Genomic DNA, 27,466 nt, shown 5'->3' with positions numbered 1-27,466 from the left:
GATAATTGACAGACTATTTCAGAGACAAGATATGAATTCAGCCGTCCCTGTGGTTCACACATTCAATTTGACTTATCTTGAGAGTGTCTATAATAAGCCCCAGTTAAGCATTTTAGACTGGGTGGTATGACATCAATCACACTATGAGTGACTTTATATCATGACGATATATTTATTTGTATATATCATGGCATATAATATATTTATTTGTGCTGGTAATTTAATAAAGCAAATCTCATTTTTACTGTATATTAAATAGACATTTAGCAACATATGTTTTTTTTTTTAGATAACTTAAAAGTACTTAAAGAAATTAAAGATACTCTGACTTCTTTTATATTTTTTTTTACTTTTAATTTAGAATTGGATGGATATTAGTATTTCTAGTATCGTATGGTCTTTACGGATAGCAACAAGTTAACTTGATGGTTGCAAAACAATTCGAAATGACTTTTACTGGTGTAACTCAAATTCAACTGTATAACTTGAGAGATATTTGTGAAAAAGCCCCATGAATTGAATGCTACTGTGGCTAGCACCCATTTTACCCACCTTTTATTACATAATATATATTCATGAGCAGATTTTTTCATACACTCTAAAAATGCTGGGTTGTTTTAACCCAACTTTGGGTCAAATATGGACTAACCCAGCCGTTGGGTTAAATTTTTACATTACATTTTTAACCCAACATTTCGGGTTTGTCCATATTTGACCCAAAATTGGGTTAAAACAACCCAGCATTTTTTAGAGTGTACATTTTATTTTTACATCCTTGCTTGAAGTTGACTTTTTGTTGGTTAAAAACAAGCAACACACAGACGTCTGTAGCCAAGTTTAAATAATGTCTTTTGATTGTTCAGTCTCAAATGAGTTTTGCCAATTAAATGTAATATTTAATTATAGCAGTGTGATGTTTAATTGACAGGTTTTGTGTTTATTGGCTTGCTGTGTCTGATATCTCCCAGCAAAATGGTTTAAACAGATTGAATTTGTGCAGCACAGCATAACAGCATCCCACTGCATTTTTATAATACTGAGAGACACAAACACATGAGGCCAGTGAACACCTGGCTCACCTTATACAGGTGAACACACACACACACCTCCCTCGCCCTGGAGACCGAGAAAGAGGGAGAGAGAGTGACTGTGAGTAGAAAATTAGGTGGAAAATAGGCAAACAAGAACATCTACGACTGTGAAACTCGGATGTTCTTAATCACACATTTCCTCTTTTCCAGGCTCCCTTATTCTCCGCAGTTTTTTTTTTTTAGCTGTTCATCCTCATAGGAGCAGTGTAAAAAAAAATCAATAACACTTTTTTTTTTCTTTATGGTGACCATTTTCGCTAGGCTAGGCAGATAGATAGATAGATAGATAGATAGATAGATAGATAGATAGATAGATAGATAGATAGATAGATAGATAGATAGATAGATAGATAGATAGATAGATAGATAGATAGATAGATAGATAGATAGATAGATAGATAGATAGATAGATAGATAGATAGAGGTGTGGAAAGACCAAAATTTTTTACCAAATTCCTCAGGAAATCATTATTATCAAACCATTTCCTTTCTACTTAAGTCGTTCTCAATTAGCAGCAGATCAGGCCTTCCTTCATGACTAATTAAAGCAATTAGAGAAATCTTGAACTAATGCGTTTTATACAGATAGCAGCACCAAAGCGACTCGTTTCGCTCACAGGTCAAGAGCAGAGTAATTAACTGACGATTACACCCTCAGTGCTTCAGAAGAAATGAGGGGGGAGAGAAAGTGTGTGTGTATTCATGCCAACATGCATGCCGCTGTCGTGTGGTGTTTGTGTTTTCATGCATACTCGTGCCTTTAGTGTGTGTGTGATTCTATATTGACCTCTGAAGCGAGACACCAGCTCAGAGATCCACTCTTTGATGATCACAGATTGACGTGATTGGTTACAAGCTAGTTTGCGACGTAAGAAACACCAGCGATTTCAAACCGCGTTTTTGAGACTGTCTTTGGTTTGAGAAATGGTGTTGACACATGAATTTGCACATGGTTTGTCTTGAAGTATATTAAAAACACCACATAGACATATAAACAACATTAACAGCTTGATTTTCACCACAGGGGGACTTTAAATAGTAACAGCTGCATTCGCTATTTAAAAAATAAAGCCATCCATAAAGCTGTTTAGACATGATAAGAATGAAACGGATTCTTTCTATAATAATTCTACTTTGAATAACAATGGAAGATTGTTCACATGCAGAAAATGCGCTGCTGAAAGTAGACATGTCTCTCGTTCTCTGATGTTTATTATTGAAATAATTGTGTTTCTTGGAGACCTGAACAGACAATTAAACAGAAAGCGAAATGCCAAGAGCATACCTTTCTTTTGTCAGTACATTAAGAAGAATGGATGACCTTCGAGCTTAAAAACACACACTGAGTTAACAAACAAACAAACGTATTCTAAAGCTCACATGATTGGACACGTTTCCTTTTGTGACGTCTGGACAAACTATGTCATTCACTCTGTTGGAAAATACAGAAAACTGTACCAGTGCCAAGTTTTCAGAGGCAGATCTATAACCTGTCCTGCCACCACGTCCTCGCCTGCCCTCGTGAGACGCAAGCGAATGACGATAACGTTATCAAGGACATTCCACCAGGGAGAGTATACTATGGTCACATTTTATTTGTCATGTTATGGTATACATACAATAATAGTCTGAACAAACCACACCAAAACATGTCAATTACTATCTGGGATATGGTCACGCACACGCACACACACTGACTGAAACTGTACAAGAAGAAAATATACAAGAAAAATATGAAGGACAGGACTACTTACAGTAACTTACTTACAGCTGCCAGTAGTTTACCGTTTTTTTTACAGGATTATTTTTTTTTTTACAGTGCTGCAATGAGCATCCCAGTCCCTGACCTGAACCTTATAGAAAACAAGGCTGAAGAGAAGCGCCACCAACATGGATCTGGGAATCTGAAGGATCTGGAGAGATCCTGTACGGAGGAATGGTCTCTGATCTCCAGACTCACCAGGCATTATAGGAGAAGACTGTTATCCTGGGAAAAGGAGGTTGCATTAAAAGGGGGCCAATAATTTTTCCCATCGTGTTTTGGAGAAAAACTTGTGATTTTCCCCCCACTTTTAATTATTTTACTTCAATGAAAGGTTTGATTTTTGCTGACTTTTTAAAATTAAATATAAAAAGGATTAAGAATGCAGATTTGTTTTATTTCAGCCATCTTTGGTCTGTAGAGACTTTGCAGACCATGCATAAATTATGATAACCAAGAAGTAGATCCACCTCCTAAAATCATGCCATTATCTCATTGGCCAGAAGTTTCTGGGAGGTTGGACTAGAGTTTAAGTTAAAGATCCAAACAAAGGAACAAAACCTCATGTTCAGTTTTGTGTTCGTTGTTTGTTTTTGCTCAGTTTCTCGTTCATTCAGTTCTGTAACTGTTAAGTTCGTGCCTCTCTCTAAAACCACAAGAGAGTGTTCCCGTTCGCGCTTCTCTCTGAAACAAAGAGCGTGTTTGCATGCTTCTACATCGACTAGACCAAATTCGACCAGCAGACGAATAACCCATCAAGATCAGGGTTACAACTCAGCTTTCGTACTTTCGTTTCTTTCCTTTGTTTCCTTTTTCGTAAAAGTCTTGTTTCAAAGTTAAGTTTGCAACGCGCTTCGAATTGGAAAAGACTCTCATTCACTTGCTAATCACACGTGACCAGCGGCGACACTTTCATCCCTGCACTTCAAAGACAACCAACCACGCAACGGACCCGGCCGGGAAACCGCCCTTCGATGCAACGCAACAAAGGAATCCCCTAAACCACGCGGACACAAGCAAGTACTCCAGACTCTTAGCTGAACTGGTGCTTTAATGTAAATTGAATAACCTCTCTAAGAAACGAAGGTTCAAATTAACGCTTGGTGGTCCTTTCAGGTCATGTCTTACGTGCATATAGAAAGTTGAAACGTTCTCTCTCACTCTTTTCAACTCACTCTTTCCCTTTCGCGACTATATGAATGTGTGTGTGTGCGTGACTATGATTTTGTGTTTAGAATAGCTAATAAAGTCTTCCACATATTTGAAAAGGTACATTTTCTTGTGTCGTGTTTGCACATTTAATGTCTTGTACTGTTCGATCTAAAGTTACCTTGCTAAGACATAGTGTTTCACTATAGATTGGGTATTTATATCCTTGCAAAGGTTATAATTACGTTCCATTCAAATGAACTCTAAACGAGTCGTTTGCTCGGTTCCATTAGTGATTCGGTTGAGATTCAGTGTAAATTAATGAATCATTCCCTTTGAGCTAAATTGGCCTTCGGCCCTCTTAAATACATTTTATGTATATTATTATATGTTGCATTTGCTACACAGCCATCTTTGGTCATATATACCAAGGGGGCAAATAATTCTGACCAGCTCTGTATATTAGTGCCGTCAAACAATAAAAACATGGTGATCACATTCATTGAAATGATGAAAGATTCAACAAAACATCAGGAATATGTAATAAGAAAGTCAATGTGGTTAATTTCGATGTCTTGTTGACTTTAACATCCGTACCCTTATCGACTACTTCCACTGCCCCTACATCGCTCCCTTTCACCCCGCGTGCAGTGGATCTGAAAGCCGAGCACTGGATTTATCGAGCTGTTTTTGACCCCATTAGGGCTTTGAGAAGAGCTGAGTGATTTCACCTCCCCTCTCCGGCTATGTGGATATAATCTCCTAATTACTGGAAGTCTACGTGATGGTTTTCAACCCTGCAGTGATCTGGCTTTTTTTTATTTATCTGCATGTGTGTGTTTCATTAAAAAATACTTTTGAAGTAGCATCTGATGATGTGTGTAGAGAGTTCATTAATGGACTAAAACATGCCAGTGTTTGATTTATTAGATGTTTGTCATGTTTTTCTTCGGCTTAATGATACTTTTGTAAATGAGCTGTCATTTACTGTCTTTTTGCTTAAATGAATTTCAGTCTGGCCCATTTACTGTTGCAGATGAGCAATATGATCTCCAAATTTTCTGGGCTCCACAATGATCAGTTTCTGGGATTGACACCGCGTGAGTCTTGAAATGTCCCGTTCACAGCAAGTCTCAAATACCGTGTGTATGAATCTGCAACGGGAGCCAGGCTCGTATTCTCTGACCAGAAACTATAGCGACAGCGGCAAAAGTAATATCAAAGATGGCGGCATCCATTAAACTGAAACTTTAAACTCTGAAACTTTGTCTTATCACTTTTGACACAACATAAATCCAATCGAGCAAAGTTCACCCGTCAAATCTTTATTAACCGACAGCAGCTTTTCTATTTGGGTGGAGAGCGGAGCATTTGAGTCTGACGGGAGCAGTGACTGGATTTTAAACCTTCAGATCACACACAGCTTATATATGCATTCATCCATCACTTACCGAAGTTAGCGAAAGCACACAGTAAACCCTCTCTCAAACATGACAAGACGAATAATCATTCAGCTCCATTCACACAGCGCAGGTTTTCTGAGAATGCGGTTGTGAGTCCTGAAAATGTAAGGGTGTAATTTGGTTATAGAATGCGGTTGTCACTCCCGTAAATAACTAAAATGTGTGTGAACGTAACCACACAGAAATCACTTATTAGCGACATGCACTGACTAGCTGTTGTTGCGTTTATTCTTCTGTGTGATAGGCTGTCAGATTGATCCATATCGAGTAAAAATGTCCAAGCTTATCATTGTTATCGACATAGACTTTATTGTGATCTCGATATATTATTGTTTATCGCCTAGGCCTACTTCAAAGCCAGAAGTTCAATTTAAGTCCTCTTATTACACACTAGGGGTGTAACGGTACATGTATTCGTATTGAACCGTTTCGGTTCGAGGCTTCCGGGTCGGTACGCATACAAACCGAGCGATTGCTTGGACCATTTTTCTTGCCGGCAAAATTCGTGCTGACGCGGCCAACACAACGTTGCGCAACATCCAAATGGCAAGGGTAATGAAAGCAGAACGAAACTGCGCTCCTCGTTATGTGCTTCACGGATCGTTTATCAGTTCGGACCAGCAACATCTGTGCAGCGCGAGCCGATCTCGATCAAGCAACACTGTTACCACACCGCGCTAAGAGACATCACTGCGAGATCTAGTGAGATGCATTCACATTTCTCCGTTATTAACCGTAGATCTCTATTAGATCAAACAGCGCTGTCATGGAAACCAGGAGAAACATTGTGCCGTGAATGAACTAGTACTTTACGTCCACAGACCAGCAACATTCACCATGGATTTAATATAGTAACACTAACTGGAACCAGTTTGGCTGGAATGGTGAAATGCTTTCAAGTACTTCACACATCTTTTTCCAGCACTTCAAAATTCAAATATTATATAAATAAATATATATTTAAATGTTATTTTTAATGTGATGACCAAAACATTATTTGTTCATCCTTCAAAGATGACCCCTATTTATAAACCTGAAAGTTTCAAGATCTAGGAAAACTCACACTTATTTAAAAATATTTTTTCTTTAAACAAATAGGAAATTTCTCTGGCATTTCTTTCTTTTTGCTCTATCGAAAACGTACCAAACTGTGACTTTAAAACCGAGGTACGTACCGAACCGTGATTTTTGTGTACCGTTACACCCCTATTACACACACAAACACACACTTTCAGAGTTTCTGAGATTCTTTACAAACTGGGAAACAACGTGTTTTTAATTTGTGTCAGAAAGTCTAGTTCTGTATCTAGCTCACGTTGTGTGCAGTAAAGAGCACAGCCTGTCTGTACCTGTCTGTCTGTGCGCCCGGGCCGTGTTCGTCAAGTTGGTGCATTGTCAAGGCTTTTCTTGGTTCAAGGCTGGTGACAGTAGACAGCTTTTCCACTGTGCAGTCTCTATTTAATGAAAGATAGAATTCTAGTTGACTGTTTTGTGCAGAATTTCCAATGGATGGTTGGTTCTGTTGGCTAATAAGTAACCAATCAGCCCGAACAACCACCAAGAAAACATTAACCACTACTAGGGATGTCCCGATACCACTTTTTCACTTCCGATACCGATACCGATGCCGCACCTTTGGCTTTTGCCGATACCGATATTAGTCCGATATTTTTTTTTTTTTCGTGGTCCGACGTGCCGTATACGGCCCACAGGGTGGTTTATAGGTTTAACTTTGTGAAAGACAAAACAAAACAAACACAAAAGTAAACATAATACATATCTTTGGAAAGCACATACAATCAACACAGCGGGCACAATCTGTCTCTTTGTCAGACCACCAACAGCCAAAACAAACCAACACAAACTGGAAGAAACTCACCAATTAGCCATCTGTTAGTCCACATTCCAACAAAAATGGTTTGGTTTCACTGTAAAGCGTCCATACAATCCAATTTGAAGAAGTTTTTAGTCCAAAACAATTGTATATATGAATAAACATCCATGGAATGTAAATAGTATCATTTCGCGTTAGCCGACAGCGCTATCACAACTTCGACGCACTAATGCTACGTTCACACCGGACGCGAATAGGGCGTCAGGCGCGAATGATTTCAATGTTAAGTCAATGCAAAGACGCTTTACGCGCGTGAAAAATTCCTGCGGCGCGAATGAGGCGTGGAGCGCGGCGCGGAAGACGCGAATACGCCTCATTCGCGCGTCAAGTTGGCGCGAATTGAGCGTTGTGCATTCACGCGTTTGACGCGAATTCGCGTCTGCCGCCCGAGTTGAAAAATCTGAACTTTGGCGTGAATTCGCGCCGCGTTAACCAATCAGGAGCCTAGCTGCTTGCTCACGTGGTGAAGTGTCTGGATGCTTCAATAAATTGTTTTGTTAATATGACTAAATGCATGGTGGGATTATGCACAACAAAGCAAATGTTTCATCACTTAAAACATTATTTCTATATGGAGACATGTTCATTTTGTATTGAATGTTATTCATTCCATATCTAGAAATAGTATTATGTTGTAAAGACAATCAACATATGTGCATAAATTCGTGTCTGGACGTGAGAGAGAGAAGAAAAAAAAAATCACAGGACAGGTTAATAACTTTTGAAGGCTGGCTCTATTTATTATCAAAACAAAAATAAATGACAGCTAGATTAGATGGATGAGGGGCCGGGCGAGGGTGATCCTCGCTCAGATGCAGGACAACAGGTCATCAAACTGGGCGCGTGACAGGCGGAAGTACCGCTGACAGCGGCCGTCATCCAGCGCAGCTCCTGGAGCGAGCGAATGGTGAAACTCGCCAAACGGTTCGGCTCCGAAGGGTCCGGTGGACACAAATATACGGCGACGATGATCCCCACGCCGCTGTTCTGCTATCCAGAGTAAATACAGAGCGGTAACTCTCTTGATGAATGCTCGGTCGACATAAAAACAATGACCGCCAACAGATTTTGATTCTGACGCGCGTCACGCGCTTAAATTTCGCTTCAAACTTTACGCGCGCCAGTTTCGCTCTTGACACGCGAATTAACACTAGTGGTCAAGCGTCAAACTAGACGCGTCAGGCGCGAATTTGACGCGCGATTCGCGTCCGGTGTGAACGTAGCACTATTGATCCGTCTACAGTTGAAACGTAAACATTGGAGAAAAAAGAATGTCAAAATGGCCGCTGACCCATGAACTATTGATTGACAGGTCATTTTAGCCAATCGGCGAGTGTTAGGGGTGTCTTCTAAACTCCAACAGCCAACGAGCGTGCCTGGTGAAGATCGGTACCTACCTCTCTTTGAGTGACAGTTTATCTATCCAGTTGCAATAGAGAATGAAATGACGCTATTTTCTGATAGCCAATGAATTTCTGAAAAGACTGAAATGCAGCTTTTGTTCCGTGCGCAGAGCGAGAGTGATTCTCTGCGTGCGTGTGCGTAAACACAACAATCATCACGTGACAGGCTGCGCCGCTAAACTGGATATCGCTCATATTTTTTTCTCCCCTCCGATCTCCGATCTAGCGTTCTGGGCCGGTATCGGCGCGATACCGATGCCGTGGATCGGATCGGGACATCCCTAACCACTACCTAACAACCATTCGGAACATCATAGCAACACCAAGGCCATGTGTCCACATTGTACAAGCAGAATGTGACGGTTGGTCAGTGTTGTATTAGTCCCGCCCCTCCTCCGCTGTGATTGGACGGATGGGTAAAAAGTGACAGCGATAACTGCATTTTGCCCAACAGTTACCCAACTCCCGGCAACTGGTAAAAAAATAAAAAATAAAATTTAAATAGACGCTAAGCCCCGTCATGCTGCTGGAAACATTTTGAAAACATGGTGCTCCCATTGGAAACAACTGGAAAAATACTCCAGCCTCAGGAAATAAAACATTTTGTTGGGCACACGACACCCAAAAACAACCACCCAGAACATCCTAGAAACAGTATAGCAGCTCTATCAACCACACAGAACTTACTAACAAAATAAAACACGCCAGCAACAGCATAGCAGCCCTAAAAACACCCATTATTCCCTAACATCTACCTAGCAACCAACCATAACATCATAGAAAAAGCATAGCAGCTCTATCGACCACACAAAACTCCCCAAAACCACTTAGTAAATGCATTAAACACCTTAACAACAGCATAGCAAACATAACACCCAGAAAACCCTAACAACTACCTAGCAACCACCCAGAACATCCTAGAAACAGCATAGCAGCTCCACCAACCACACAAAACTCCCTAACAACCACTTAGCAACCATCCAAAACAGCAACAGCTGAACAGTTCTAACAACTACCATGAATACCCTACCAACTACCCAGCAACCACCCAAAACAGCAACAGCGTAGCAGCCCTAACAACCACCCAGAATACCCTAGCTACTACCTAGCAACCACCCAAAACATCCTGGAAACAGCACAGAAGCTCCGTCTACCACAAAAATACTCCCTAACAACCACTTAGCAACTAACCAAAACAACAACAGCATAGCAGTCCTAACAGCCACTCAGAATACCCTAACAACTACCCAGCAACCACCCAAAACAGCAACAGCGTAGCAGCCCTAACAACCAGCCAGAATACCCTAACTACTACCTAGCAACCACCCAGAACATCCTAGAAACAGCACAGAAGCTCCATCAATCACACAAAACTCCCTAATAACTCACATAGTAGCCCTAACAGCACACAGAATACCCAAACAACCACGTGGCAACCGCCGGAAGACCCTAGCAACAGCAGAGCAGCAACAACAACCTCCAAAAACACCCTAAAATTGTGTTTGTGGGTTTTACAGAGGCCTAGAAAAGAAAACTTGAAATTTCTTCAGAGGCTTGGAATTTGTTGAAGTTAGATTTTGAATTTTTTTTTTTTTTCAGTAGAGATAAAATTGCCCAGAAACTTTAGTACCATGCATCAGAATATTTACTCTGAGTTCTATGTGAACAGTGTCTGAAAAATGCCCCATAACAATGATGCCATTAGTTCTACCAAGGTGGTTATCTCCGTAATCGTGTGTAAGTCATTTGCTCGGATCCAGCGAAACATCCGCGTTGTTTCTCACTGTCAGACGTTGCCTTCTCATCTGCCAGGCTTCGGTCCTCTCCAACCAGACAAATGATGGTCTGAATATCTTTTCCCATGCAGCCCTGACTCCTAATGTAGATACATTGCTAGTTCCAAACTATACTTATGATGAAATACAAGATCTTTTGTCTTCTATTCTGTTTCACACTTTTTGTTGTTGTTTCATTGCATTAGTGTTTTTTCCTCCGATGGGTATATCAGCCATTCACTTTGTGCCTTTGTTTCTCTGTCTAGCCACCCATCGGTCTCTCTCTCTCTCTCTTTGTCGATCTGTCTGTGATTCTTTTTCTAACTCATTGATTTTTCTTTCCTCAAAGGAAAAGATATGTCTAAGATGAGCAATACTTGCACTTCTGAATCTTAAGAAGCAGCGTAAAAGGGATCCCTATTGTTGTTGTTCTAGAAAAGAAATTCTGTTTATAAGGGGCTTCTTCTCCTTTTTTTTCCCCCTATCTAAAGAGATATACTTATTTAAATCCAGAAAGAAAGAAGCAAAAAAGATAAACAGTCTTTCTTTGTTCAAATTTGATTAAATTCCCAGTGTTATTGAGCAGTATCAGTTGACACAGAAAGAATCAATATCAGTGTGATAAGCTGAGGCTTTATGTGATATCTCAAAGTGAGTTTGTTTAGCTATAAATTTGAAACACATGCTAGTCTCAGATCCAAATAAGAGCCAATTATTTCGCAACAATGGTCTAATGTAAAATGATACTGTGGTTGACTGTGCCTTATCTCCACTGCATCCTTGAGGTCCAGATTATTATGTTTCTGTCATGACAACTCTTGGGAGTGTTTAGCCTGGTAATGGATGTGACGGTGTTGATATGTTTGGTCTTGGCGGAAGAGACTCATCACGGAGACTCACTAGTAGCCTAAACTTGTTGTTTAACTACTGCGCTCTATTACCGGTAGGCGTGGCCTCCTAGGGCAGCGAAGCAAGTGCATTCTGGGAGTTGTTGTCTTTCATCCTCATAACCCAAAAATACATTTTCTGGCTTTTCTCAGTCTAAAAAACAATTTCACATTTCTTCTACATAAATGACCCATTTTAAATACACATTCATCTTTCCAGAGGTGAAATATCCCATCAAGCTGGACAATGACACTATTTTCTTCAAGAGCTGCTGTACAGCCAAAACAAACTTACTTTTCCTGTTATCACCATTTAAGCTGCTTTGAAACAGACTGTATTGTTAAAAGCGCTATAGAAATAAAGGTGACTACTGATCAGGCTACCGATATAGCAGGAACCAATCAGCTGTGCCATATAGAGGAGGATGTGATTGCAAACAGATTGGCGTTAGAGTTTCATGGCAGAACTTCACATATGGGTGAATATCATTGAATAAAAATGTCACCAAAACAAAAAGACAACAAATAAGTAATTATATTTAGCATTTTTTTTCATGAGAATAAAACATGGAAAATAATTCCCCCCGCAAATTCAGATAATTGTAATACACAGATAAAAATGGTTATTCCTATTAGATTCACAGTAGTGTAATATAATCATCTGATCATTTTTAATACGGATAATAATTTGTTTTTTATCAATAAAATAATTAAAGTTTATTATTATCTTATTATAGTTTTTTTTTATTACATAAAAGCATATATACACTGTACAGTATGTATACTGTATGAGCCAAATATGTTCTTGAGAAGTTTGTAAAACATATGTAACCCATTATCTAGTGGGTTATTTCCCAAAAGTCAGTTTTGTTTTGACTAGACAAATGTACACACACACACACACACACACACACACACGGTGGCTCTCTTCATTCTATTAGATTTAATGAAAATCCTCAAAACCAGACGAATAAATCTATATCATAACGACCTTCTGTCAAAGTCAGAATCCAAAGCCTTGTGTCTCTCACACTCTAATAGTGCTGATTTCTAAAAGATTGTCACTAATGGATCTGTGGTGTTAAAGGTCTGGAAATAAATAAATAAATAAATATTGCGGTTGCCGGAGTGACAAAGAGAAAAAGGTGGCGGCGAGCAGAGAAACAGAGTGTAAAGGTGGCTGGATGGGACCAAACAAAGACATCGAAAAAGAAAAAAAGATGAGACGGATGGACGAAAGAAGGAGGGACAACACTGACTTATTATCCAGACAAAGGCTCCAGTCATGCACCTAATTTAAGGTCGTCCTGCGCTCTGTCTAATTAACTATTTACCAGCTCATCCATCACGAGCTCTATTCTGCTTCTTACAGAGACCTCCTCTCCAGATTAAAGGATAAATGTTTCATTACCATGGGCGTGTTCAGCTAAAAATGGTTGCAAGCTGTAGCGTTCATATTGGAGTTTTGTAATGAGAAAATAAAAGAGGTTGAACTTAAATCACCATGAATTTGCTTCCTAAGAAAAGAGAATGGCCACCGCAGCTTGAAAGAGGAGCACAGGCTCGGTTGTTAGCTTAAAGCTTTATACGTGTTTGCTTTGAAAGGGAGAAAGTGGTGTTTGTCTGGAGATAGAGTCGGAGTTAATCCTCAGAGGGACGCTTTACTGCATGTCCACCTCTTGTCAATTACGCTGTAAGTTCCAAGGCACCGTGTTCACCGCAATTAGATCCTTCTCACAGGCAATATCTGTAATACATTTACATACGATCAGACTTTAATGCAGACAAAAGTTGTTGATCAAACAGTGATGTACCTGCCCTGGAGGAGGACTAATTAACAGAGCTGGACGCTACGACGTGTTATAGCATGTAATGGCCAATTTCGCTTTACCAGTATAATTATAATTAGAGCCCGACCGATAAAGGATTTTGAAGGCTGGTTTTAAAATCCGATATATCGGCCGATATTTTTTTCATTTTTTATTTCAGAAAGGCGCAACAAAACATTAACAGATTTCCCTAAAATTAGTTATTTGTAGTTATTTATGAGTTTTAACCAAAATAATATGATTAAAAGTTTCTTTTATTGTCACAACAGAACAGACTGATGATCGTGGCATTAGCTAACTTTATGGTTAGCTAGTCAATGATGAACCACAATTTAGCAATGGATTACGTCATACTGCAAATTGTAAAACATACATTTTCAATATAACTGGCCAAGGAAACTTCCACCAGTCACAAATTTTGTCATGCTTATTTTGAGTAGTGAGAACTGATGGGGATGTTTTTTTTTTATTGTTATTCCAGCAATGTATGTCTCGTGACCAACTCAACGAGTGTTGCCAACAGGAACGGTGTAGAGTGCCCTCTGGTGGACAAACTACACAACACTCATGACATGGTTCAAGCGTGTTTCGTCCGTTTTTATTTTATTTTTGAAATATTGATTTATCGGCCGTTATAACTGCCGATACCGATAGTTTAGAAAATGCCTAATATCGGCCTGCCGATATATCGGTCTGGCTCTATTTATAATGTGGTAGATTTATTTATGAGGTTATCAGTATGCAGGCGTATGCTTTATTTTACAAATGACAGCGAGGTACATGCAGTAATGCACAAAAACAAGGACACAGGATGAGGAGGATGATGTTTACAATAGTTTTTCACTTAAAGCCACATTATGCAGGATTTCCGTTTTTGTCAAACTGTGACCCCTAGAGGCAGTCTGTATTGTATGCGCCTCGAACACCACATGTATACGGCGCCGGGTTATTTCTGTTTGATGCGCATTTTAGCAGATCTTTCTTGCCGTAAAGCCATTCATTACATCGCTAGACCTGATATCACGCGACACTTCCTGATGCTGCGGCCGGCGGTCCGTCGCCTCAAAGTTGCAAGTGTGTTTTTTCTGCTCACAGGCAACTGAGGGGGGCGAGACGGCCAACATTCAACCCGAAAATAGTCATATAACCATTGCAATAACTCCGAAGCTATTCAGTTAAGGTAATAAAACTGCACAGTGCTGTTTTAAACAAGAAGTTACAGTGAGAACTAACAAATTAGTTATGTCTACATTATTGGAATTTTATGGAAGCTTGTTTCCGCCACTGAATAAAAAATTAAAAAGGTAATAGCGACTTTTTTTTCTTGAAATTGCGAGTTTACATCTCGTTTTTTTTTTTTTTCTCAGAATTGCGTGATATAAAGTCGCAATTGTGTGTTATAAAATCAGAATTGCAACAATCGCAATTGCGAATTCTGAATTCGGACTTTTTGCAATTGCAAGTTTATTTCTTGCATTTCGAGTTGTAATCTTTTCTATGTTTTTTTTTTTCTCAGAATTGCGTTTATATTTTATGCGTTTATCTGTTTTCGCAATTCCATGTTATGAATTCTCCCATTCATTCTCACAATTGCGTGTTATGAAGTCACAAACTTGCAATTCTGAGAAAAAAGTCTGGGTTGTGAGATTAAAAGTTGCAATTACCATTTTATTTTTTAATTCTGTGGCAGAAACAAGCTTCCATTGAATTACCACAAGATCCTTCAGAAATTGTGATGATTTTTACAAAAAAAAGGAACGTTTTCAACATTTATAATAATAAGAAATGTTTCTTGAGCAGCAAATCAGCATATTGATTTCTGAAGGATCATGTGATGCTGAAAACTGAAGTAATACAGCAGCTGGTAAAGTCATTCCATACCTTCAGCTGTGACTTTTAAGCTTCTTTTGCTAAGAATAACTTCTAATTGAACAATTTCGCCATTTTGTCATTCACGAGACATCCTGTGTGTGTGAGACTGCAAATCATCATTAAACTGCATCTCTGAAAGGTCACTCGATTGATGCGTTTCGGTCATTCGGTTGAACACAGAGCTTGTCTGATGCAATAGTATGTGAGATTACCTGAATAAATGAACCTATTGCAGTGGACTCAGTTCATTTAGAGGGATTTGATGAGCGTCTATTGAGTCTCCCACCACTCCTGCAATACTTTTCCCACTATAGTGATGGAATTATTCATTTTTGAGAAAAAAATTAATCCACAAATGTTGCATAACGCATCATCAGCCACATACAGCTTTGACAGTTTCAAGCCCACAAGATACAGGAAGCAGGTATTTTCAGTATTCTTATTATATTATTCAATGTGTTTCCATCATACTGGAATCCATACAATTACATCATGTGTCACACGAATAAACCCACACGAAATTTGCTATGAGGTTGCCTACGTATCAATGACGTCCCTCCTAAACTCAAAAAAGAAATACAAAATAGACACACATGAGTCAATTGTGAACACGCAGTAGAAGTATAGAGCAATAAAATCAAAACCGCACACTCACAAGATGAGTTCATGTTATAATCAGATCTCATTTTGAGATCACTTCAGAAACTCACAAATGTGAGATTTTCGTTTTCTCTCAAAATCTGAGACACAGAAGCAAAACTCTTTCTTTTGAGAGAAGATGTTTTATTTCCTTCAGTAAGTCACCAAAGTGAAATGCATACAGTACATATTGGTTTTATGTTTGGTAACATATTGTTGTTTATTCGTATAGCTGTTGTAGCTGTTGTTCTATGAATATATATATATATATATATATATACTAAATGTGTTTACCTATCCTATATTTTAATTATAAATATACTAATTTCCTTCTGTTAAATACAAAAAAATATATATTTTTATTTAAAATATTTTATTTTAGATTTTATTTAAAATATTTTTCCGAGTTAATTCGTTCGTTTCGTTCGTTGAATGAACCAAATGACTCGGAAAAAGATACATTCATTTTGATGAATGAGTTCGAACAGGAGAGTCACAAACATGCATCACAGAACCGAGCAGGGCGAGCATTTGAGCTTATAAAACTTAAATTGTGTTATTTATTTATTAAATGAGTGATCGCTTCGCTTGATAAGACCCTTATTCATCGTTTGGAATCGTTTAAAGCCCTTTGAACAGTTTGCAGTTTGCACTGAAACAACTGTCTTTTGGACCTTGAACCGTTTGGTTCCCATTGAAGTCCATTATATGGAGAAAATCCTGGAACGTTTTCATCAAAAACCTTAATTTCTTTTCGACTGAAGAAAGAATGACATGGATATCTTGGGGGTGAGTAAATTATAAGCAAAAGTTTTTTCAAAAGTGAACTAATCCTTTAAATTAAATTAAGAATAAATACAATTAAAAATGAATTAAAAAATCTATTTAATGTAACAAATAACACTGATTCTAACTACACAGTATAAATGACAGTTGAAAATCCAGGCCGACTTGATTGTTTGACTGTGATGCTTTCGAAATTAAGCAGACGCACACATAATTGCAAGCCCTATCGTGATGTTTGAAATGCCAGCACTATCCAGACCATAGCTAGGATGATTCATCCTGTCAACCCATGCGACTCCATAACAGCTGATCCTCTTTCTTTTACACCTGCGAGTAGCAGATGAAGCTCTGTATCAGAGAGACCTCTCAGCAGAATGAGCCTCCCTCCAACAGAGCGCTCTCTGAGAGTCTGCCATGTATTCTGATCATCCTCATCATTCGCTTGGATAATAGGAGACTGGAGTGGAAACGGCTTGTTTTCCGTCTGTGTAAATATGTATGGTTCTGAAGAGGGTCTGAAGGAAAGTTATTAGACAAAGCCATCTTCTGAAAGCTCACCATGATGAATTAGCTCTCCCACGTTTCTCTGGTTGTCTAGACTGGTTGACAAAAACCTCTTGGACAAAAAGGCTATTCTGACATTGGCTCAAAACACCGGTACAAGCTTAAAGCACACACGTCTGTTAACCATGATGAAGTACTTCTAAACTCACTGTTCCTTCTATAGAGAACCGTCTTCACCAGGTTTCTGTTTTTGTCTTCTTGTGTTGATTTGTATAATTTGCCACCTACTTTACAGAAAGACTACAACACAAATATACGCACATTCTTCAAACTTGTTTAAAATGTCAAATTCGGTCATTATACTCACCCGTATGTCCCGTAAATCAATCTAATTCTCCTTCAGGCAAGAATCAATGGCATTGGTGTTAATGATATCAACCCCCCTGGGTTGTCTCAGAATATGCCATATTTTAATTTGAAAGCAAGTGCAAATTAAATGTGTGAGTTTTAGCAGATGGGAAGATTTTCAGTGGATCATTGAAGGTTTTCTTGTTGGTTATTATGACTTTATGGTGTTTTTTTGTCTTTATTTTGGAGCTCGACAAACATGTAATCAGAAACTCAGGCATATAATCACTATTTTTATGATTTATTTATTTGACTAATCAGATAATATTCAGATAAAATCAGATATTCTGCCAATGAACAACATCACTGTGATAGATGTGCACATAAGACCTATCTACAATGCATTTTACAATAAAAAAACATACAATGTGTGTCAACCCTTTTAAACCCAGAAGTATTTTAGATCACTAAATTATGAGTCAGAAAACATTCATAAAGCATAAAAAATCTTTTTTTTTTTGTTCTACTGAAAAGCTAACAGTTTGCCATGGTTGAGTAGCCAAAATAATAAAGTATAATAAATAATAACAAAGGGTTTTCTATATAGTATGTTGTTTTTCGTTGCAATGTTTTGCTTTGTCTTGGCCAGGTCGCAGTTGTAACTGATTTTACCTGGTTAAACAAAGGTTAAATAAAATAAAAATATAGTATTGTTCACTCATTAATGGAATTAATCATATTACTGTATATGTGACTTAGGAGAGACAAAAATCAGGCAAACAAAGAGAATGAGAGAAAAAGATTTCTGAGTGGACTGACAACACTAAACACCGTTTAATTACAGGAGTGACAGGAAAAAAACCCCAAAACCATACGTCATTTATCACCAAAATCCCAATACATTCACACAAAACTAAATGGAAATGAAGACATCTTATTCATTTCCCTCTCTCTACCCCAGCAAAAACCATCTGCGCGACTCGACTACACCTCTTTCTCATCCTTAACGCTTTCCGTCTCTCTGTGATGGAATATTTAATGCGTTTTCAGTTCAATCAGGTTAGCCCAGCGAGACGGGAGGGGCCACGGAAACCCAATGGGTCTAAACAGAGAGAAGTGCGTGTCCATCTGGCATCCTAAACAACATCACAACTCCTGTGAGAAAGCACACCGTGAGATGGGTCACGCATGAAACACTGCACTGCAACCTCTTTATTTTTTACTTTCATTGCATCCTGGCAAAGAATGACACAAGAGTGCATTGAAGACAGTCTGCTTCCATCCTTTGAGCTTTACGGGTTTAGTCGCTGCTGTATATGGGTGGAGCACTGCTGTTTTTCCACACCCCCCAGAGCTTCTGGCGATGTGATCTTTAGTTAGATCTGCTCACGAACTCGCAGGTGCGAGCACAACAAGAAGCATCATCAAGTTCTTTGTTAAAACCTAATTAGACCATGGATAATGCATAACAAATGTGTTGCAACCATTTTCTACAGTGCCCTAATAAGGCTCTGCTGTCCTCTTTGGGTTGAAAACAGCAAAACAGGAAGCTGAACTAAACTGGAGTCTTTATGTTCTTGATTTCAGGACCACGGACAGCTCTTTCTGCTGTAGAATGGAAACCTAATGTGAGACTTGACACCGATACAACTTGATAGAATTAAGTTAGTCAGTCAATGTTTATGTGTGATCCACTTCAAAGCAAACACTAAAAAAAATGCCTATTTTGTAAAAAGTGATTTATCTATAATGAAATTGATTTATCTGTAACAGATATTGAGGTAAACACACTAATTTTTAGATATATAAGCTCAAATCTAAGCATCCTTCCACATTATATGTCACTTTTTATGTAGTAGGCTAGTACGCAGCTGCATAGGATGCTGATAAGGGAAACGTTCAAGATGTTAGATCTTTCTTTCCCTTTCTTTAGGTGTTGATTGGGCTAACCTATATTGTACGTTTGAGAATTATAATAATAGTGTAGATCAAATTAAATACCAACATAAAACAGCATCAACAGAACTGTATGCGCCACTGTCAATTACCAATAGCAACTATTTGCAAATACTCATTCGCACCATTCATTGTCCAGCCCTACGTAATTAAACATTCGGCTGTAAAAGCCAATGGCCACTCCCCCCAAACACCATATGCAAATAAGTACATGACCGCAGCTGAAACAACTCAAATTGACTCACCAAAAAGTAAAACGTTATCAAATAGCCTAAATAAAATGCCAGAGTGTATTTAGGCTATGCATCACTGCATCAACAACGAGAGTCTCGTCTCCGGAATGAAACTACTAATCAACCTCAACCATGAGAAAACCCTGCATTAACCTATTCAGGTAGACCCGAGCTCGCGCATCCTTTCATGAACGCGCATAGCGAGTTGAGAAACATGCATAACTGCACGAGCCATTGCAATTGTGGTTCTCTTGACAGACTGTTTTCAGTGGGACAGACTGACGTGTCAAACTAGGGTGCTTTATAAACGAAGTGAACAGAAGCAGAAAATTGTCGTTTTCTATGAAGAGTTCTGAATATATGACCAAACCGATTGAATATTTACAATATGTTCCGGGATACAAGCAGCCTTTTCTTCCGTGACAGACATTTGGGGATGCGCGCGGCGTAGCGTGTAAATGCGGCAGTTAAAATAAATGTATACAAATAAACAATAACGAATTCAACAAATATAACTTTTAAAAAATAATTTCCGTGACTTACCCTTAACAATTAAAGTCTTCATGTTGTATGAATATATCCAGTAAATGAGTAATCCCAGACAGAGGTGCCCGTTGGACTGGAGAAGACGGTGTTTTCCTCGCTGTGGTAAATTTGAATGATTTGCAAACCTCACGGAAGATGAACCACCATCATTCCTGTCGTTGAAACTTTAGCCGACGGTCGCCGGACAGGCGCGGGACGGAGAGCAGCGTCTCCCGGTGGCTCCTCTCTCAGTCATTTGGGCAGAGACACAATCACAGTAATATCCAAACTCAAATATCTGCTTCTGTCGAAGTCCACCAGCCCGGAGGATTGCCGAAACCTGTCGAAAGTCACACAGGAAGAGGATAAACTACTGTCGGGATGAATCCATAGAGGCTGAATGGCACATTTCCGGTGAAAGCAGAAGTATTCCAACGACCCGAGTGTCCGTGCAGCCGCGCGGGAGGAACGGGAAGAGGCTGTGGCGCCGTGCGCGCGCGCGTGTGTGTGTGTGTGTGTGTGTGTGTGTGAGAGAGAGAGTGAGAGTGAGAGTGAGAGAGAGAGAGAGAGAGAGAGAGAGAGAGAGAGAGAGAGAGAGAGAGAGAGAGAGAGAGAGAGAGAGAGAGAGAGAGAGAGAGAGAGAGAGAGAGAGAGAGAGAGAGAGAGAGATGATTAATTTTTCCAAACATTTTTCTAAACACATCAACAACAATGTATGTGCCTCCAAGTTTAGGTCAAACTTTTTTTCCCCTATATTCCCTTTCTATAGAAATAAGCCAATCAATCAATCATGACATCATCTTTTCAAGAGATCCATGTCAATAATGTGTGTCAATGTCATGTGTGTCCCAACATTAAAATGTCCTTTTTTTTAACATTATATTTAGCCTGAGATAAATTAACACATATTATAGTCAGGTTGAATCCTTAACATTTACTTTAAAAATCAATGAAAATCCCTCAAATGAAACTAGAAAAGCACCTATTTTACAGAAAGATCCATACATTGAATCCTGTTTATTGTTCACACAAAAAGGAAAATGCTGTCATCTTTTACTCGCCCTCAGGCTCTTCCAAACTCGTATGAATTTCTTTCTTCTGCTGAACACAAAAGAAGATGTTTTGAAACCAAACAGTTTATGATACCCATTGACATCCATAGTATTGACTTACATAGTATGAAAAAAAAAAGGACTATGGATGTCAACAGGGTCCGTAAACTGTTTGGTTACCCAAATTTTTCTTTTGTGTTCAGAAAAAAAAAAACATACAAGTTTGGAGCAACGGAATTTTCAGTTTTGGGTAAAATATCCCTTTAAGAGGTACATAATATATGTGTGTGTGTATATGTATATGTGTATATGTGTATAAATATATATATATATATGTGTGTGTGTGTGTGTGTGTGTGTGTGTGTGTGTGTGTATGTATGTATATACACGTAGGAAAACGGGATTATGGCAGAGTCTTCCAAATTTACTGTCCTCTCGTCTTTGAAACGAAACGTACGTTTAGTTTTAATTTTATATATAGTTATGTTTATTTAATATAATTTTAAAAAGAAGCATAAACACAACGAGGGGTGTCTGTTTTGTCTGTTTTTGTGACTAACGATTCTTTAGTATAACCATGGAGTATAAAATTCAATATAAATTCTTGGTTTTGCATCGGACTCTACGATCGGCGGAAGTTATCGAGCATCCTTAATCCTTCACCGGAAATACCGCCGTGCATAGAGCCCATATTAATTCAGTTTAACTTTATTTGCAGGTTTTGTTAAAATATTAGGACTATTAGTAAAGTATTGTACCCAAATAGTAGTGCAAATAAAGTTAAACTGAATTAATTAAATAAAAATGTTATAAAGGGAGAGGGTATTGTGGGGTTTTTTAGAGAGAGAGAGAGAGAGAGAGAGAGAGAGAGAGATTAATGTTTTATAGCACAGGAGCAGGAATAGAGCACTAATGAATCTTTTATAGATTTCAGATGCTTTGACGTGCAGAGAATCCATTTGTATAAAACGAAAGCATTCCTGCACACATATACACACAGAATTATAAACACAGATGCCTGAGGACATGTAAACTTTTAGAAAATTGTGTTTTATTAACAAAGTTCGGGAGGAGCACGTTCAGATAATCGAACCAATCAGAGCCGCTTACCTCGGTTCCACAAGTTTTCAAGCATCCCTCCTCCAATCCAACTCCTCACTCTCCATGATTCCTATCCTGGGTGGGGGGGTACTTTGGGTCCGGGCCAACTTCTGAGCTAGGAGCGCTCTCCCTGCGGACACCATGCCAAATACACTTATTGCATTTGTAAGTGTGAACTAGTGAATTGCATTGATTTGACCTAAACATATTTGACTGACTGGTTTTCACTCTACTAATATTATAACTTTGTCAACTAACTCTCATTAAAGTTGATAGAAAATTGTAGACCATTGAAATAAAGTGTAGGCCACACATCTTCAAATTCCTTTGCCTTTATTTAACACACAGCTACATAAATCAACCGTCTGTTGGAAAAAAAAAATGTACAGGTGTGAAATATGAGATGTTCGAATCAGAAAGATGACATTCGAGTTTAATGACTTTGAAGGCCTCTCCTGTTACAGTAACGAAAATATTTTTGGCTATTTTGGGCAACACACAGACTTCTGTGAACTATCCACTGGTTAGTCTCCAATGAGCACAGCCAATGAGAACAGGTTTCACTTATTTGCATTTCTGTTGGGATAAAGCCTTGCAAAACGCACTGTAAACATACAGTAAAGCTTCTATTAAAACTTCTATATAGCTTCTATATGTCTCCTTTAGCGTTCCCCACCAGAAAGACATGAGAGTGAATATACGTACTTTCATTTCAGGTGAACATGTTATTTAACAGTGCACAAAACAGTTAAATTAAATTTCCAATTGTTTAGTATAGGAGTTTATTTAAATATGGCAACAACAAACTCATTTTGTCCATGCATACACATTAACTTGAGGATTCTCCGAAGGTGTTGATTGTGCCGTATATTTGAGACTGCCTTTAATACTGAGCAATAATTGAGCATGTGGCTACCAAACACATGTTTGCACTAACAAATTAGCGCTGGAGTGTAATGAGCAGTGCCAGATTGTGGATGCAATGCAGTGTGTAAACTTGAACAGAGGATGAGATTAGCATGTTAATTCTCAAAAATATGAACCTGATTAAAATATCAGGGATACTGTTTAAGGCAGAAGACGCCCCCCGGTGACCAAAGAGGATGGAGATGCTGATTGGATGCTGATTCTCTCTCACTTATTGTGTGATGTTGTGGGGCATGTTGTCACACTATAACGAACGACACAATGGAAACCTGTTGTTAAATGACACTGATTTCAAATATGAAATGTGTTTAAAATTCTTTAAGCAGAAAAAAATGAAACGTTATATACAAAAATCTCAATCTGTACTGTCATACAATTGCAACATAATTTCATATGAATTATTTATTTACCTTGTCCTGATTACAAAGAACAAAGTTCAAAGTCTGTTACAGTCTACCTCTATTATTTATTTGACTCTTGTCTGAATGCATGTCCCTGAGTTTGTTCACTTTTCACAATACTATTTTTAGTCACAGGAAATTACCATGATATATTTTATTTTGAAAAAAAAAAAAAATGAATTAAGTGTTGAATGACAACTTCCTATTGTGACAAGCCAGGTCTCCCCTTTAGAGAAATCCTTGAAAGGATTTACATCAAATATGCATCGCACGACATGCTAAATGACTTCTTAAAGATTGTTTTAAACGCAAACATGTATTATTTACGATGGCCACAATTTCAAACTAATCCCTTCTCAAGTCTTGAAGTGATGAAGGGGCTTTAAGATGACAGAGAGAGAGAGAGAGATTTCGTGCTGGGAGCTGTTTTTAACCATTTCCATCAGCCATGTCCAAACTTCCTGCCGGCTGTTTTTTTTTTTTTTTCCATGTCAAATCACAAACCAAATTGTATTAGTTAGGGATCTGCCTGCGTGCTGACATGTGAAGAAATCAGGGTTGCTGAAAATATTCTCTGTGAATCATGCGTTTATAGCACTTCTGAAGCTCCCGTCCAACTGCAAAATCCTCAAGGGATCTCCATTTATCCAATCACGCAGCTTTTTTTATTTATTTTTTTTACAATTTTGATTTTGATTATGTCACATGACACATCAGTCGAAGTATTAAAAAAAAATCTAACAAAATACACAAGCCTAAAATGCAGGTAGTAAACTGATTGTTATGCACGACGGACAGACAGACAAGCAGAAAGAACGATAGGTGGAACGTTGGATAGAATGATAGAATGGTAAATAGAATGACAAATGGAGTTAACGAAAGACAAATAGACAGACCGAACAAACAAAGGAACAATAGATAGATAGATAGATAGATAGATAGATAGATAGATAGATAGATAGATAGATAGATAGATAGATAGATAGATAGATAGATAGATAGATAGATAGATAGATAGATAGATAGATAGATAGATAGAGAATGAAGACAGACAGACAGACAGATAGATAGATAGATAGATAGATAGATAGATAGATAGATAGATAGATAGATAGATAGATAGATAGATAGATAGATAGATAGATAGATAGATAGATAGATAGATAGATAGATAGATAGATAGATAGATAGATAGATAGATAGACAGACAGACAGATAGATAACGAAGACAGACAGACAGACAAATATACAGATAGAGAACAACAGAGAACGATAGACAGACAGATAGACAGATAGACAGAAAGAAACAGATAAATAGACAAATATACAGAGAGAACAACAGAGAATGAAGACAGACAGACAGACAGACAGACAGACAGACAGACAGACAGACAGACAGATAGATAGATAGATAGATAGATAGATAGATAGATAGATAGATAGATAGATAGATAGATAGATAGATAGATAGATAGATAGATAGATAGATAGATAGATAGATAGATAGATAGATAGATAGATAGATAGATAGATAGATAGATAGATAGACAGATAGCAAAGACAGACAGACAGACAGATAGATAGATAAACTGATAGATAGTTGGATAAACTGTTGGATAAACAGTTGGATAAACAGACAGACAGACAGACAGACAGACAGACAGACAGACAGACAGACAGACAGATAGATAGATAGATAGATAGATAGATAGATAGATAGATAGATAGCAAAGACAGACAGACAGATAGACAGATAGAGAACAACAGAGAACCACAGACAGACAGACAAAAAAAATTCAGACAAAAAAAAAGCTTTTTCAATAACACTCATACAACATAAATCTTATAGGACAGGAAATGCAGGATCAATGGTGAGCGTTTCTGCTCTAATTACAGGCTCTGTTCCTCAACTGCAATCCTCTTCGTTTAACAAGCATTTATACACAATCAGACGAGACAATCCCATCCCCCATCATTTGTCGACATGACACAGATCCGCCACGCAAAGCTCCACTGTCATGGCTTACTGTGCGCGGTGATCTCTGCACTGAGTCCATGCCCAGATATACATCCTCCTGCACAGTGACACTGTTCCCGTTAAAAGCCTGTGACAGCTCATTCTCCTCAGCGGCCTACAAAGACAATATCCATGATGGAACTGCTGCCCCGTGTTGCTGTCCGAAACTCATTAACACATTGGAATAAAGACAATGTCGACTTGTTCACATTAAGTTGAAATTACACCGCCCCTGTCTTCCACTCTCTCTCCCTTTCTCTCCTTTTAATTTTGTCTTTTTAATTAGATTTTCAATTGCTGCTATTTAAATTAGCTTACCTTGAGAAAAATGGCCTGCCTTCGTTCACTGCATGCTTCAAAAGTTCTTCTATAATGAACTTAGCAATCAGACAGATTGGACACTTTGTATTCTACATACACACTATACTTAGAGAGGACGGTTGCATGTGGCTAAGTTAAAACTTAGACTAGTTGTGACTAGGGATAGTTTTAGATTACCTCAAGAGCATCCAAGATCTAGGTGTCTTTGTTTCCCTAGTTTCAATTTTGATATTTTTATGTCAAACCGCTCTTGTCTGTCAGTCATATAATGCAGGTCTATGGTCACCACCTCAAAGAGAATGCACAGAGAAGTCCAAATAAAACATGATTTAATGACTCGTAAGACACGAAACGAGTGGTTTGTGTGAGAAAACGAACAGTATTTATTAGGGCTGGTTATCGATTCACATTTCAATTTCGATTCGATTTCGATTCACAAGCTCTCAGTTCGATTCGATTTCGATTCTCGATTCGATTTCGATTCTCGATTCAATTTTTGATTTCGATTCCTGATTTGATTCTCGATTCGACTATAATGAAGATGTAATATAAATCCTATATTTATAAAAAATAACAGTGGACATTAGTTTACTAGTGGTTAATTAATACAAAGAAATTAAGAGCCATAAACCTGTATATACAACTCTTTTTATTTTAGGTACACTAAATGCATACAAAGAATAAACAGGATTTTGATGCAATATACAAAAAAAGTCAGAACAGTCGCACAGCTTGATCAAACAGTATCATGTATGTATTTTATGTTTAAGATAGATATAGATAAATAAATATATAAATATTTAGAATTTTTTTTTACATTGATCTTACCTAAATGGTAATGTAATTTTTTGTTTATTTTTGTTTTAAGAGTTTATGTATGGAAGCTTGATTTCAATCTTTGAATTAAATTGAAAAAAGTAGCACAAATAAATAGAATAAAGACACAAATTAAGAGACATTTTGGGGTAGTTTTTTGGGTATGTCAGAAATACTACAGAAACTGAATAAAGTAATCCAATGTAAAATAACACTGGATAGTCTTTTTAGTCCAGACTGAATTAAATACAAAGGCTATTAATTCTGATTGCTTACAATTAATACTATATTCTGTTGTTATGACAACAGAATTAATGACTGACACAAATGGCTGCGTTCACTTTAAGAACTAGTGCGCGAATCCATATTATTTCATTAACTTTCTGTCACACGCTTTTAATGCTAATTTAAGACTTTACCGACTGTCTTTACGAGGTTACTCACCAAGACCAGAGTTTTGACATAATGTCGCGTGTTTTAACTGTTAAAGTGATATAATCCAGGGATAAAACTTTTGTTTCTGGCGAGCTGTTTGTGGGGCAGATTTGGGCTGTACTGTGCACGCAGTGAAAGACATCTCTGAGAGTGCGCGAGCACGGGATAGTTTAACATTGCTTGTAAAACTTAAAAAGACGTGAAAATGATAAACGTTAGTTACGATCATAGGTTACGATGCAATGCTGGCCGATTGTTAAGTGAATATTCTGTCATGTCC

At 38.1% G+C, this 27,466-nt stretch overlaps 1 protein-coding gene and 1 pseudogene across 2 annotated transcripts in view; both read right to left on the bottom strand.

The window, feature by feature from the left end:
* rtn4r (reticulon 4 receptor) overlaps window positions 1-20,621 on the bottom strand; it is a 98,673-nt gene extending 78,052 nt beyond the window's left edge. Inside the window, exons 1-2 of one of the 2 annotated variants that reach the window (XM_089130565.1) lie at window positions 6,815-6,956; window positions 5,454-5,561 (exon numbers count right to left, since the gene is read on the bottom strand). Coding sequence is in view for 1 of the 2 variants with exons in the window: in XM_089130564.1 (XP_088986690.1) it covers window positions 20,135-20,156 (22 nt within the window). In the remaining variant the exon portion in view is untranslated. Of the gene's footprint in view, window positions 1-5,453; window positions 5,562-6,814; window positions 6,957-20,134 lie in introns of those variants that run through there. The other variant, XM_089130564.1, reaches the window with a different exon arrangement.
* A 3,757-nt stretch (window positions 20,622-24,378) lies between these two features.
* The window catches only part of LOC148981763 (uncharacterized), a 155,713-nt pseudogene continuing 152,625 nt past the window's right edge, over window positions 24,379-27,466 (bottom strand).

Source organism: Pimephales promelas, chromosome 4 (assembly GCF_988280905.1).
Source record: "Pimephales promelas chromosome 4, fPimPro1.hap1.1, whole genome shotgun sequence".
Classification (NCBI taxonomy): Eukaryota; Metazoa; Chordata; class Actinopteri; order Cypriniformes; family Leuciscidae; genus Pimephales; species Pimephales promelas.
Note: the sequence above shows the minus strand (reverse complement) of the source record. Positions and strands in the feature narration are given on the sequence as shown.